The 14,460-nt window shown below is 44.7% G+C and overlaps 3 protein-coding genes across 6 annotated transcripts; 1 reads left to right on the top strand and 2 right to left on the bottom strand.

Annotated features, from left to right (window-relative positions):
• Positions 1–203: 203 nt before the first annotated feature.
• On the bottom strand, positions 204–4,411 carry LOC120662038 (BTB/POZ and MATH domain-containing protein 1-like). The gene is made up of 4 exons (XM_039941101.1): positions 3,737–4,411; positions 2,471–2,819; positions 1,638–1,914; positions 204–854 (listed from the first exon to the last, which is right to left on the bottom strand). The coding sequence occupies exons 1-4, from the start codon at positions 4,210–4,212 to the stop codon at positions 679–681; spliced, it is 1,278 nt and encodes a 425-aa protein (XP_039797035.1). The 5' UTR covers positions 4,213–4,411; the 3' UTR covers positions 204–678.
• Positions 4,412–5,878: 1,467 nt separating this feature from the next.
• LOC120662957 (nucleolin-like) lies at positions 5,879–7,063 on the top strand. The gene has a single exon (XM_039941999.1). It carries the CDS (start codon positions 5,879–5,881, stop codon positions 7,061–7,063), a length of 1,185 nt encoding a protein of 394 aa, XP_039797933.1.
• A 1,796-nt stretch (positions 7,064–8,859) lies between these two features.
• Positions 8,860–14,073, bottom strand: LOC120662041. Of its 4 annotated transcripts, none has more exons than XM_039941106.1 (6): positions 13,340–14,073; positions 13,176–13,202; positions 12,517–12,667; positions 11,065–11,955; positions 10,508–10,657; positions 8,860–9,499 (listed from the first exon to the last, which is right to left on the bottom strand). In XM_039941106.1, exons 3-6 carry the CDS (start codon positions 12,541–12,543, stop codon positions 9,125–9,127), a joined length of 1,443 nt encoding a protein of 480 aa, XP_039797040.1. In that variant the 5' UTR covers positions 12,544–12,667; positions 13,176–13,202; positions 13,340–14,073; the 3' UTR covers positions 8,860–9,124. The 4 variants fall into 4 exon arrangements, with proteins under 4 accessions (XP_039797040.1, XP_039797039.1, XP_039797042.1 ...); XM_039941105.1 differs by having other exon boundaries at positions 12,517–12,841; positions 13,340–13,598; XM_039941108.1 differs by having other exon boundaries at positions 13,176–13,269; positions 13,340–13,598.
• Between the last annotated feature and the right edge of the window lie 387 nt (positions 14,074–14,460).

A 14,460-nucleotide genomic window follows, 5' to 3' on the forward strand; every position in this document is an offset into this window, starting at 1 on the left:
AAAAGAATGACAAGCTAGACAGAAAACCACGAAAGTGTTCAGCTGCAACAGTAACGTGCCAGGGATGCCAGTGTTTTTGCCACCTGTAGATTCAGCATCTAATTTCCTCACAGATCACATGAATATGAGAATATCGCACACCACACAGCTACTCGTCAGATATCGGACTAGCACAGGCGCAAGGGCAAAAGAAGATCAGAGTATGCCAGTGAAAGTCCAAGCATGACTCCACAGATACATATTTCATTGCATTTCATCATTTCAATTGAATACAGTCAAATAGAGTCAAATACAGATGACTACGAATCGACAAATCTGGCCTAGCACAAGGTGAAAACTTAGTAAAAATAACATTCTGCGTCGTCATCCCCACTTGATCAAACCTTGCGCCAAACCACCTTTGCCGTGCCACCTGTTTGCACTTATGACCACAGGCTGCGAAGCAACCATGCTTCGCAGCAATACAATTGGAGTACACTAGTCAGTAGGATATATATTAGCCATAACTCGCTCCACAGTTGCAGCAATAAGGCTAGGAAGAGAGAGTGGAAGTCACAGCACACACAAACACTCGCTACAACATTCTTGATATGGCACCACAAAAGCACCGATATAAGAAAACACTTTACAATGAAAAAGACATAAGTATCTCCTCTTCTAGGCTCATCTGGGAAGCCGTTAGATTCTTGGTTTCACGCGTCTTCCATTGGCATCGCCGCCATCAAGAACTTCGGTTGAATACAAGCAGGGAGTGACAGAGTGCTCTCCTACCTTTGCCACATACTCAAGAAGCTCGGTTAGAAGGGACGGGCAGCTTTGCTGCAAATAATCAAACCCATCGGTTTGCATGACAGCTGCAACAAAAAAAACATGGTTAATCAGATGTTGATATATGGAATCAAGTATCTATTAATGGTCACCATAGAAGTGATATGCCAGTAAACAGTCCATGATGCCATTACTGTGTTCACACTTCACAGCAACAACGTGCACTACAATTTGACTTTTAAAAGATGGTATTGAAACATATCCAGGCCAAACAGTTATAATTATTATTAAATTTTCTAACATATGTTACTTTTTATTAACTTTCGCGGAGTACAAAGATACTATTATTCTTAATACAGGCATGGATCACAAAGTTACATTAATACTGCAAAGTTACTTTTTCTTTAACTTCCACAGAGTACAAAGTTAATTTTCTTAGGATTGCAAATAAACAAACTTTCCTTTAGAAATACGGTGGGATCAGATTTGCCATTTTAGGAAAGTTTTGAGGGTTCTTTGTTTAAGACTAAATGGAGAGCCCTCTCCATTTATTTTGCAGCAAGTATCACATGTGAGTTGTGACAAATGATATAAGCAGTAACTATCCTGCAAATAGCTACAAGTCTACAACATGCTAGCCTAGGGCCCAATTTCAGTGGCACATGGCTTAGAAACTGCAATCTACAGTTACTTTTTAGTTTTCCAGCAGATCATATGAATGTGACCTTAGAGTAAGGATGACTATTCATACACTCATAAAACTTTTTAGCATGCAAGACAGCTACATCCTCTATTTCATATTCTAGAGCTAAAGCTTCCATGAGAAATCAATATAAAATCAAGTCAAGATTTAAAAATTTGTTACTTACCTTTCAAATTCTCAGGCAGAGCTACGAATTTCAAGCAAACAGTTTTTAGCTGATAACAGTGGTGCTGTTCAGCCAGCGCCAAAGTGTTTGCAACTGTGTTTATTGCAACATCTTCACACAGCTTAAGTTCACAGAGCAACTTTAATCTCTCCAATGCATAACGGTCCGCAGCAGCAAGCAAATGCTGAGCCATCAAGGTGGACACCCAAGTTGTATTTACACCAGTAAGTTCTTCAATATCTGGCAACTCATCCCAGTACATGAAATGGAGCAAAGCCTGCAATATTCAATGTGTTTAGATCAAGTAAGTTGCTAGATGTTGACAATCAAGAAAAACATGTACAACATGCTTCTGTGGAACAAAGGACTGCTAAGCTAAGTGGACATACAACGGACCTAGAAACAATGTATCATACAATGGAACCTGTAAAATTAGATGAACTTGACCCCTTCGCTATAGCTATTAAGTGAAACTGAGAAATGCTTGCTAGTAGCATATATTGCATCACTGAAATATCCTAAAAATGGTGCACACCATGCAACATCAGTAAGTAACCATCAAACAGAACATCAATGGCATATTCTGCTTTATTTCCTTCCTCAAACATTCTAAAAGCAATATAAGGAAAACCTTTGTTTGCTTGAGTACTGATTTAAGAATTTTACAGGTTGGGCATAGTTAAATGATGTTTATGTTCTTGTTGTTTATATTATATATGCTGTCCATAGCAATGTGCACGCGCTTTTTTAACCAAATATAATGCAATAAAACAGAAGAAAATGGGTGGCACAAAAAGGATGTAACAAAGTGAAACAGGGAGCCAGAGGGGTACCTTGAATACTGGAGCCTCCATGTCTTCAATCTTAATGCACTTCATATTCTTATCCTTCATAGGACCAAAAAGTTGTGCCCTGAAAACTGGAGATCGGGCTGAAAGAATAACCTTGTGGGCAGGAAACATCTCGCCATCAACTTCGAATGTAATGTCAGTTCTCTTTCCACATGTCAGTAGCTGACCAATATGTTGAGCCATGTTAGATGGCGGTACAGGTATTGTGTATATCTTTGGTCCTTCAGTATGTGATTGAACAACACCAACAGTGCAGTTCACTAAAAGGCAATCATCTTTAAGATAGTCTGAGGTTTCCAGGGCAGACCGTTTGAAGAAACGCTTGTAGCCCCTGCATGCACAGGAAGATAAGTTACTCCCAATAACTAGTGAACAGAATGAATAATCCAGGAAAGAAGCCACAAAACAACCACACAGCCAGTTCAATAGGATAACAGATGAAATAATGAGCAATCAGGGAATCACTAGAGACCAATGATCAATACGTACATAAAAAACTGAAAATAAAAGTAATACTTACTGTGCTATCTCAATTGATCATCGCCTAATATATGTAGCACACTAGCAATAACTTATAACTCACCAGTAAAGTAATATTACAAATCCGAGTGCCAGATATAAGGACAGAAGGTGCAAGCAATTTAAGAAACATGAAACTGCATAACTACAAATGCAAAACAATCTCATTCAACAAAATGTTCACACAGTAGCCCTCATATTCTGATACAAACATTACAATAAGTTCACATTAGCACAAGTAACATCAAAATTGCATGTTAACAATGAGAACATGATGGTAAAACAACCCCTTCATGACAGATATAGCCCCATCGGACTATGGTAATATAACACACAATTGCCAAATTTGCAGAGAAAAACCATGAATATGGTGACAGAGCTCCTTGAATCTGGAGCAGTTAGATTTCAAATTGAACTTTGAGGGATTAAAAATAAGAAGAATTCACCTAAGGACATGCATCAAATACAAATTGAGTGATAAACCTAGCAGGTCTACCAGGCACTAGTGCCTATAAACACAGATTAACTGATAAACTTAGAAGGGCTACCAGCCTACCACGTACATCAGCATCTCTAAAGTTTCCAGCATACAACAAAGTTTCACCAACATATCATGTATCTTACAGCCCATATAGCAGTTCCTACTTAAGAGAAGGAACCATGCCACATGCACAGCCATCTAAGACGTGCAAGCCCATCTAACAAATGCACAGGCTTCGGAAGACTCACCACATGCTTCCGCGGTACTTGAGGGTGTAGGGGCCGCTCTCGAGCGACCTCCCAAAGTGGGTGTGCACCTTGTCCTGCCCCTTGCCGCTCTGGTCGACGAGCGTGAGCTCGAAGAGCGCGCGCACATCCGTGCCCTCGCTGGCGAGGGCTATGAAGAGGGAGACGTAGGCGGCGCCGTCCTCCGCGCTCTTCCCGTCGGGGTAGAAGTAGATCGCCCAGTCGAATCCCCCCACGGAGAAGGACTCGGAGGCGATATACTTCCCCACCCCGATACCCTTGGATAGGGAGTAGCCAGCGATCTTGAAGTGGTGCGACCCGTTGACGGTCTTGGTGACCGACGTGGACGCCGTCTCGGAGGGGGCCGAGGAAGGGGAGACGGAGGAGGAGGACGCGGCAAGAGGCAGGAACGGCCGCCCCGCGGCGGCCCCGGCGGGGGAGGAGGACGGGCCGCCGCGGCAGACACGGCCGGCGCCCATCGGCGGGGGGTCAAGATCAGGCAAGGGTTCCGCCCCGAGCGGCGGCGATTCGGCACGGATCGGACGGATCGGGCCGGGGTGCGCCGGATTCCGGCGCGGCGGCGTGGGGATTCGGGGTGCGGAGGGAGATCGATTTGGGGGGGGGGGGGGGGGGGGGGGGGATTTGGGGCGAGGAGGAAATAATGGCGACGACGCGACGGAGGAGGAAGAGGAGAGGAGGTGGTGTTTGGTTTTGTTTGGTCCGGGTTGGGTTTGGGACTTTGGGTGGGTTAGTGGGTAGGAGCAACTCCAATAGATTGTTTTTTCTTTTTTCTCTTTTCACTTTTTCTCAATATAGGAGATTGATGTTGAAAAAAATCTACTCTAGCAGATTGATTTTTCATCTCTTTTTCCTTTTATTTTTTCTCAATTCCCAATAATTTCTCTCCAATCCCCAATAGAAAGGGGAGACATCACATCTCCCTTTCCATATAGAAAGAAGGGAAAATCAATCTGTTAGAGCACTTCTTTCATATATGTTGAAATTAAAAAAAGAGATTTCCCTATATAATGAGAAAGGAGAAAGGGAAAGATCCATATGTTGGAGGTGCTCTAATAAGCGGCTCGCGGTGGGTCGCGGGGCCGTTGCCTCGTGAGACTTGCCGACTCGGGCCCGGGGAAGACGCCGCGCCGACCTTGCACCCGTTTCGTTCCAGGGCCGTCCAGGGATAATCACAAAAAGTGTTAATCAACTGTCACGTGGAGGAGAACCGGTCTTCCGGTGTACCGCATCTCTTCTTGTAGTGCATGGTTGGATATCGATGTCACCGTGTCAGAGAACAGTAATTGTTGGCTCTACGGTCGAAGGGCTAGAACTCGCGCGCTAAGCACTTTGTTCTCGTATTAGTTTCCTCAGCATGTTTTTCTTGATTTGCATCATCCTTTCTTACATGCGCTGTGACAAATAATCGTGGTTTTAAGCTAGACAACCGCGATTAATAATGGAGCTTGCTTAATCACTGCTAAGTTCTTGTTTGGATAAACTCATTTTCTCGCAATGCATATAAATTGGTAGGGGTTCGTAAAATATCAATACAAAGCCTAAGTTGTACTGTCAGATTCTTGTCTCCAAGCTATTGCGCACCAAAATATGCACATGACATTGTCAAAAAAAATGTGTTGGATGGCTTGTTATACGTATTAGGAGCAAATTAGCAATGACAAGTTGACAACACTATCACTCAAGCCCTCAAATGTACTTCCACATTATTATAAACACCTTTCATGTACACCCACTATTCCCATGTAAAAATTAGTAACTCTAGAACAAAATACGGTTCAATTACTTTTGAAAACCAAATCCTTTTTTTTTTGACAAATTTGAACCGCCTTTGCCCGACGCAAATATTCCGAGAGCCAACGCGACAAGTGTCGTGTCCAGCCACCTCCAGCTGTGTGCTGGCTCCCGTAGTGGGGCCTCCGGCCGCGCGCTTTCCCGTTCGACGGCCGGGCCAAGTTGCGCCGCAACCACCTGCTCCCCGATAAATAAGGGGGCTTGCAATTACGTTAACACTTGCGTCGTTAACCTCTCAAGTCCGCCATTCCCCGACTGCCACCCGTCCCCTCTCGCCCTAATCGATCACCACCTCCGCCGCCGTAGTACCGGGTGACCCAAAGCCCCGCCGCCATGGGAAGAGCGGTCCGGAGCTTCGCTTCGCGCGACGACGACCGGGCCCGCGGGTTCAACTCCGTGCTCGGGGCGAAGCAGGGCAAGAATGCCCGGTTCCGGAGGGACGAGGCGCTTTCCGCTAAGGGCGTCGATCCCGTGGGAGAGGCCCATCTTCACAACCGTGAAGCAGAAAGGATCTACAGGGAGCTGACCCGCGAGGCGGAGGAGCGCTACGCGGCCGAGAGGGCCGCAGCTGCAGCTGCGGAGAAAGCGGCGGCTGCCGCTGCTAAGAAAGCAGCGGCCGCGGTCGTCGTACCAGGCGTCGTCGCGGCCCCGGATGCGAACGATGAGTTGGTTCACCAGGGCGAGGATGATACCGCGGACGCTGCCGTAGCCGAGGAAGGGGATGGCGACGAGAACGACGACACGGAGGAAGATGAGGACGAGGGCGGGGATGTCCTCATCGCCGTGAACGCGGCCTCCGACTCCGTCTTGGGCGAGAAGGACATCGACGAAGAGGCCAAGCGCGCCGACGCTGCGTTCGACCCCATCGCCGTCAACGCGGCCACCGTCTCCGCCGTGGACAAGGAGGACGATAAGGAAGTGCTGAAGCGCGCGTCCGCCGTGGGCGAGATAAACGACGACAAGGGCGTCGCCTTCGTCAGGGAGGCGATGGTCGCCTCCGCCGTGGGCGCGGACAAGGAGGAGGAGGTGCAGGCCACCGGCAACACCGCAGGCGTCGCCGAGGAAGGGGACGGCGATGAGGGAGGCGACACGAAGGAAGATGAGGACGGGGGCTGGGGCGAGGACATCCTCGTCACCGTGAACGCGGCCTCCGACTCCGCCTTGGACGAGAAGGGCGTCGACGAAGAGGCCCAGCGCGCCGGCGAAGCTGCGGTCATCTTCGTCGCCGTCAACGCGGCCGCCGTCTCCGCCGAGGACGACAAGGAAGAGCTGAAGTGCGCGTCCGCCGTGGTCGAGAGGAACGACTACGAGGAGGGCGTCGCCTTCGTCAGGGAAGCGTCGGTCGTCTCCGCCGTGGGCGGCGGGGACGAGGAGGCGGAGCAGTGCACGGGCAACACCGCAGGCATTGCCGTGGCCGGTGACGACGAGGAGGGGCACGGCGCGGCCAACGCCGCGGGCGTCGCCGTGGCTGTGGACGCGGCCTCCGCGCCTTCGTCTACAAGGGCGACCAAGTTCTGATCAGGTAGTGGCATCTTCGATGGATGCGTATTGGTCATCAGTGATCGTCTCTTTTCTTACTTTATTATCATCAGGCATTGACAGATATAAATTTGTGTGGGACTAAACTGTTAGCTAATACCGATATGCTTTAATACATATGCTGGTATCAGTTGTAGATTTGGTCACTGAATTAGCTGAATCGGTTTTGGTCATGTTTGCCCTGCAGCAGTTACAGAATAAAACCATGCACAGTTTGATATGCATATAGGCGTCACACTTCCCTTATCTCTGCTAACAGTGCTCTGTTGTATCAGTTGCAGTATTTCTGGTCTTATTTCAAGCTTTAGGAGTACTAATGTATGACTGCTATGGAAATGTACATCTTGGCTTGAAGTATATTGATAGAATTGGAAATGGGCCAAAAGGTTAGGTGAAATGACTGGATAAACTTGGTTCTTGCGATCACCATTTAGACTTAATTTGTACATTTGTTGATGAAGGCCCTGTAGAAATAGTTAGTAAGTTGTGGCTTGCCTTTTGGAACCATCACTAAAAGGTGTTAGATAGGTCTAACCGTCTAGGGACGATACATGCCGTCATTGATCATTCAGGAATTTTGGGTTCCTACTAGTATCAATATCTAGTTTGAGTTTCTGGTGTCTATTTGATGCATCACATTTTGATAGGCAATTGACATCTCTTTACTTTGACCTATTTTCAGATCTTTGGGATTGGTCATATGGTGGTGCCTGATGATTGGAAGCCTATTTTCAGATCTAAAGCCAGTTTTGTCAGTTGATTCAGATGTTAATACTTGTTGATGTTCTTTTCTCAAAGTAGGTTTTAGCCTTGAGAGGTCAGAGTTACTTGTTGTTCTTAGCATTATAACTGTGGAGGGTCGGATATTATGTTGCACTCTCTCCGTCTCTCGTATAGTACTATATACAACAACGTATACATTCAAAGTGCTGGTTTTATATGTTGATGAAGCTAAAGTCTGCTGCTGTCTACTTTCCTTAACTGCTAGGATTTGCTGAATCATTTTTTTTTCGTTTTTCACTGCACATGATACAGAGATCACTGAATTCCTAATGATATTGCTGTGTTCATATTTTTTTTTAGTGTGCAACTGTGGCGAACTAGCGATGATGATGTAGTTACTGTTGTGGTATTGTACTGTGCCTAACTGCATGTTGGTAACTGGCAACTTTCTTTTTATCTGCCAAAGAACCCAAGATTTTAAGCTTGTTGAACCTCGTCCCAGGCCTCTACAGAAATCAACTAGTAGTTCCTCGTTGTGGTTCTTTTTCCGTTTTATGTTCTTTTGCAGATTCGTTTTGCTTGAGCAAAATATGTGTCAAGTAAGTTTCATGTGTTTCGTCAACAATCAATGCAGCTATCCTCCAAATTATAGATTCTTTTTTTTTGTTGGGGTGGGGGGGGGGGGGGTGGAGGAGGAATTAGCATGTAGAGAGGTGACTATTTTCAGTTCACCTACTTTATTTATCTTAAACAATCACTGTAATGCTTATTAGATTTTACGGTAAAATATAGTTGTTCTGAACCAGAATCCATCGTCAGGAGGCGCTGTCTGGTAGATGCGCCAGCAGGAATACAGAGGATTACAGTTTCACTATATTTGTCTAGGCTGTCACGTTTCAAAATGTTTGCCCACTACAACCCAAAGATATGGTTACCACTCCCTCCAGTTAGGATTAAATTACGTTTATCACAGCAAAGTATAACTAAGGTCGGTCAATTTTATTCTACATCAACTGAGTTGGATTGGAGGAAATGTAATATTGGAGCAAATGTAGCTCTATAAAATGTACCCGTTGAAGAATCATGGATAAGAATTGTAGCATGTTATTATATCAAATAAGGAAACCAGAAATCAAACTTAGGGCTATGGAGTAGTTCTTAGGCATTTTCTCATTTTTGAAGACAACCACACTAAACTTGAGAGAAAAATGACTCCATCTAGGTGGGCGGAAAAGTACGGGTACACCATACCTTCCCACCAAAATTTTTTATTCCAGTAGGCACCTCCCGCGAGCTGACTAGTGTAATAGAACACCCTCAATCACTGCAAAGTTTGTGTCCACTAAAAATTATTTGGGCACGGAAGGAGAACCGGTTCCTTATATTATCAACTACCAACTCTTGTTCCCCCTCGTTCTTCGGAAATCCACATTCGCCAAAAGTAGTACTGATTGCATTGCAGTAATCACAGTATTGTTCCTTCAGAAGAACTATCTGTAAGTTAGATGCTCGCTCCATTATGGCTCCTATAAATGCCATATGCTGTTCTGTTGCATTGAAACCAAAGAGTTGGAGCTCTTTCAATGACGGGTGCTGAGGGTGCGCAGTGTCTGACACTTGCCATGGTGCATTAGTTCTTTCTCCATAAATCTGCTTCTTTTTCTCCTCATCCTCACAGCGATGGTCATATACCTACATGCACATAGCATGAGCATGTATTCATTAAGGAAACTAAGCTAAACCTTTCTATTCAATAGTCATAATTCTTTATATGCAGGGAACTGATGGCATTGAGCACAACAACCAACATGTGACAACCCCTGTATGCAGAAAAAGGTGTAGGACTTTGGAGAGGCATTCATGACCTAGTAAAGTTGAAATCTAGTTCTCCCATGTATAATTAGGTGGGGCTACCACCAATTCTTTGCAGCAGCATAGATCATCAGTTCATCACCCTCTGAGGTGATACCATATACAATTTTAGGAAGTATCTACTTATTAGTACCTCTAAACCAATTTACACGTATACCATTTCAGGTCTTCAGGGTCTGGAAACAGTCTCTCGTTTACACACTCTGCCATTGCCACTGTTTTCTCGACAGTGTTACTTTTGAATGAAACTATAGACACCATTCTCATGTGATGAATCTAAATGTTCCCGTGTGCAATCTTGTAGTTTTTTTTTTCTTTCACAAAGTTAAGCTGATTAATGACTAGGAAGATGGGATCACAAAATTTGGGAGGTGAATATTATACAAGCCTTCTAATGTAAAATGTTGTACCTTTCTTCGACTATGGACTAAGATGGTATTAAAGCAACCACTACCTCGTATACAAGACCAAGGCATGATATTATTCAGTCTCTGAAACCATTATAGCTAATTGGTAACCCTCTAACAACTAGTGGTGGATTGAACTTTGAAAAGATTGCCCTAAATTTCAGTGGCACACTTTGTCCTTCTCAGTATAATGATGGACAGCTCCAGCTGATTCGAACAAGAAAAAATAAGGTTGCCCAATGAAGAAAAGGATGTAAGATTTTAGCTACCTTCAGTTAGATGATACCCATTGATTCTGTAAGGTGTGCTCTTTTTTGTCACATAAAAGAACACTTATTATCTCCCATTAATGCATATTAAATTATTTATTTTCTTTAAATAGCTTTCGCTAAATTAAAGAATAAACAAACAAACAAAGTACCTCAACTTTGAGTATCTCAATGGATGGTGCAGCTTCAAGAAGGGCTGTTGTCCACATAAGGCCAAATCCAACAAAAATATCATGTAGACGCAATTCCCTCAAATTTCTAAATGCCGAGCGAAGTTGACCTTGCTCTGGTTGTAACCAAATCTGGAGAGATGGGCGAATGAAAACAGGAAGAAAATTAAATGTTCTGTATGTAATTAATTAACCAACTATGTTCACTATGAATGATTGTCTGATTGATAATAAAATATCCTGGGCTCCAAGAATGTGGATCTAGGCAAGAATTCGTGGAGCCATCTTGTTAGTAATTTAGATGGAAAACGTCAAACCACTTTATTTTAGTGCACACAGGAAGTCAGGATTCAGGAACTAGCTCTCAGCCTCTCACACTAATTTTGTCAAGGAAGCCCTCCAAAAGATAAGAGACATAAAAAACCAGTGTGGGAGTAACTTCGCATCAAATTTGCTCTAAAATGTGTATTTTCATAGTCATAAAAGCAAAAGTGATGACAATTATGATGATAATAATTATGGAAAATGAACATGTATACCTTTCGTCCGTAGAAATCCAACGTTAGAGAATCTATGCATGTTGTGCCACATAGAAGCTCACTTAACTTGAATGGTTCATGATGAGTTGTTGCTGCATAGATTTCTACTTCCTTGAGGCATGGGACATCTCCCAAAGTCAAGGGTAAATATCGAGATAGCCAAAAGCCACATATGAGTTGCTTTAACTTTGGAAGGCAAATCAAATCAACTCGATCAAAAGAACAGTAAGAAAATTCCAGCACATTGAGTTTTGAGTTTGGCGCATTGATCTTGAATAATGAGTCATAGCCAGTATCACAATGGTACAGATAAAGATAATGCAATTGTGTGCACATATTTGCAAGGATATTATGTAGATCCGATTCAGCAAAGCTTGCATTGTAAAGGGATAGGCTTGTGAGGCAACAGTATATATTAGAATAGTTGCCAAAGAAACTATTCACACTATCTGCATGCTTTACCATGTCTTCATCGCTAATATCGCCAGGCATCATCTCAAGCCCACTTGCAAGCTCTACATCTTTTACCATTTCATTTTCAATAGCTTCATTGACAAGATGGCCAATTTTGCTTGAGTACCCACTGGTTACAAAGAACAAAATGCAAAGTCTTGTGATGATAGACTTTCTGTGAGTAGGAGCCAACATGATCCTAACTGCTTCCGTCAGAGATGACATTGCTTTATCAATGTGATCATCCAGTTTGGGATCAGCATATGGTTCATGAAGGAAGTCCTTGATATCTATGCTGAGTTGTGTGAGCAACCAAGGAAGGCATCTCCATCGTTTGGATAGTACACTAGCCCTCATTGATGTTGCTAAGTTGACATTTTCTAAGATTGAGAGCAAAACATCATCATTTAATTTGCTTATCATGTCGTCCTCAACTTCCTACAAGATCACAAACAATTAAGAGCTTAGTAAAAAATTTCTATGCAAATATATTACAGCAATACATATACTTCATGGGTGCACATGTCACCATATTACATATTTCTAACTCGTCTCTTCTGATTATAGATCTAACGAGGCCTTTTTCTTCATCACTAACTGTAGGAAAAGTGGTGTTGAAACACTCAAGTTCTATCGACCAACTGCTAAACTACTCTCTTCTAATTAAGTAGAAAAAACAATGAACAATCTCCAAATCTCATACATTTTTCAGCCTTATTTTAATTCCTGTGTAAAAGGCTTTTCTGTTTTTTTGTATTAGAGGACAGAGCTTTAAAAATAGAATACACATAACATGGAGAAGTGTGGTATAGGTTTCAGCAAGCTACAGAAGTAGTCCAAGATACATTTGTTCAATTGTAACAAGTAACACTGTAATGGAGTTTTCTCATTTATCTGAAGATAGAATTTGATTTAGATTATTAGGAGTAGCACAAAGAGAATGACAAGATAAATTTGGCAAAGTAACAGCAAACATGTGCTTGGGCAGGAAGAACTTACATGGGTATGTCCAGTATCAGGCGCCATCAAGACTAACAAAGCTTGAAAGATGGAATAATTCTCAACGCTTGTGTATGTTGGTGTGAAGCTGAAGTAGCTCTCTCCAAATACAGATCAAACCAATCTTCAGTGTGATTGTAAGCCTATGGTGCTGCGCAGAATTATTGTGTAAGCTTGTGTTTATTTACAAAGGCGGGAGTAGATTCCTCCAAATACAAAGCAGACCCTCGGTCCACTCCTAGTGTTTATTTATGCGTGAAGCCACGATGAGTAATTCTGTAGCTTTTGTTTATTTATGTAGGCGTGAGTCCCTCTCGGTCCACTCCTGATACAAAGCGGACTAGTTACCAATCTTCAACCGGTTCGAAACAGATTAGAAGAGCTTGTTTCCCTAAAAAGATTGATTGGCAGTCCAATTCCGTGACGGGAATAAACTGCAGTCCCACCTTAAACCCGTCGACAAATCTTAGAGAAATCCGAATACAAAACGGGCAGTCCTCAATCCGATTCAAATTTCGAAATCAAATCATACGCTGGCACAGGCTGATTTGTTTTTTTTTAATGGAATACAGGCTAATTTGTTACCAGTTCGAATCGGTGGCGGATTTAACGTGGGAGCATGAAAAAGAACAGAGAGTGGAAATAATCTGCAGTCGCACCTTGAATCCTCCGTCAAATAATGCATTCTGAAAGAGAGAATCAATCTCGATTGGACCCCGAAAACACCATGAAGCACGAAGAATCCACAACTCACTGAATAGAAAAAAAAGGGGGCCTAGATCGGGTTGAGAAAAAAATGTAACAAGCAAACCATTATACATACCAACAAGAGAAGAAATCGATCCACGTCCGGATGAATCTCGCAGGATGTCGAGGGCGCCGGCGACGGGGAATCGGGGATGAAGAGCCTGGGCGAGCTGTCTGCCGTGGTTTCAATTCAGAGAGGGCGGAGAGAGGAACCCCGTTGAAGCAGTTCCAATTCAGATGGTGGACGGGGCACGAGGCCCCGTTCGCGCCGCCGCGGCCGCCGACGGTGGAGAGGGACTCTGGCGAGGTGACAACAGTGGCCGCCCCACGCGTCACTGCACGTTGACCAATGGGCTGCTACATGGGCTTTCGAGCCCATGCGTCGCACCAGCCCGACCTTCTCCGCTCGGATCTTGCCGCTAGTTTCCGATCCAACGGTTGGAACGATCCAAGGGTGGACGGTAAATGAAATACCGTCCACCCCTGATCGGGGACAAGCCACCGACCGCCCCCAGCCGCCGCCCCCAGCCGCGGTTACCGCCACCGCTCGCCGGCCGTCAGAGCTCGCCGTGGGTCCGAGGACGCGATTGCTCCACCGCACGGATGGTTCGCGCCGAGGACGTCCATAGAACGGCTGCCTGGCTCCGCCGCCCTCACTGTCGTCCCACAGACAACGCGCCCGCGCATCGGCCTGCGCGGCTGCGCCACGGCGGCGAAGCGCCAGGGCCATGCGCTCTCCGAAGCAAAAGTGCTTCTATTTCTCAAGTCATGGCGGCGAAGTGCAGTAATTGGTGAACATTTAGTCATTAGTACAGAAGTGACAAGTGAGTGATCTGCAGATTGAAATATAAACCGGCTGTTCATGTTTATTTATGAGTGAACTGCCAATATGCCATCATCAACTGGTTTCAGTCGGTGCAGTAATGTGCCTCGAAACGCTTTTGAGGAAATGCCAGCATGGAGAAACAGTGGTTTTAGCCATCGAGCAAGTGCACAAGTGAATGCCAGATCGAGCTAAATTCATCAGGCGTCGATGCATGCAGTGGACACGAAACAGCAGAAGCCAACACCATAAGCTCGGAGCTTTCTCCCGGTTAACTGACTGCAGTGTAGACGGACGGGGAGCGCGCAGCTGTTGGGTTGGGTGGCATGCAGTGAGTCTGACGGCTGAGGACAGCGAGCTGTAACAACGATGCA

This window comes from Panicum virgatum, chromosome 2N, assembly GCF_016808335.1.
Source record: "Panicum virgatum strain AP13 chromosome 2N, P.virgatum_v5, whole genome shotgun sequence".
Lineage (NCBI taxonomy): Eukaryota > Viridiplantae > Streptophyta > Magnoliopsida > Poales > Poaceae > Panicum > Panicum virgatum.

Coding starts and splice junctions, on each gene's coding strand:
- LOC120662038 (XM_039941101.1), bottom strand. CDS start 4,212: ATGGGCGCCGGCCGTGTCTGCCGCGGCGGCCCGTCCTCCTCCCCCGCC. Junction 1,915..2,470: donor TGGAGGCTCCAGTATTCAAG/GTACCCCTCTGG, acceptor TGAATATTGCAG/GCTTTGCTCCATTTCATGTA. Junction 855..1,637: donor TCTGCCTGAGAATTTGAAAG/GTAAGTAACAAA, acceptor TTTTTGTTGCAG/CTGTCATGCAAACCGATGGG.
- LOC120662957 (XM_039941999.1), top strand. CDS start 5,879: ATGGGAAGAGCGGTCCGGAGCTTCGCTTCGCGCGACGACGACCGGGCC.
- LOC120662041 (XM_039941106.1), bottom strand. CDS start 12,543: ATGGCGCCTGATACTGGACATACCCAT. Junction 10,658..11,064: donor TGGATTTCTACGGACGAAAG/GTATACATGTTC, acceptor CCATCTCTCCAG/ATTTGGTTACAACCAGAGCA. Junction 9,500..10,507: donor TTGAGATACTCAAAGTTGAG/GTACTTTGTTTG, acceptor ATGTGCATGTAG/GTATATGACCATCGCTGTGA.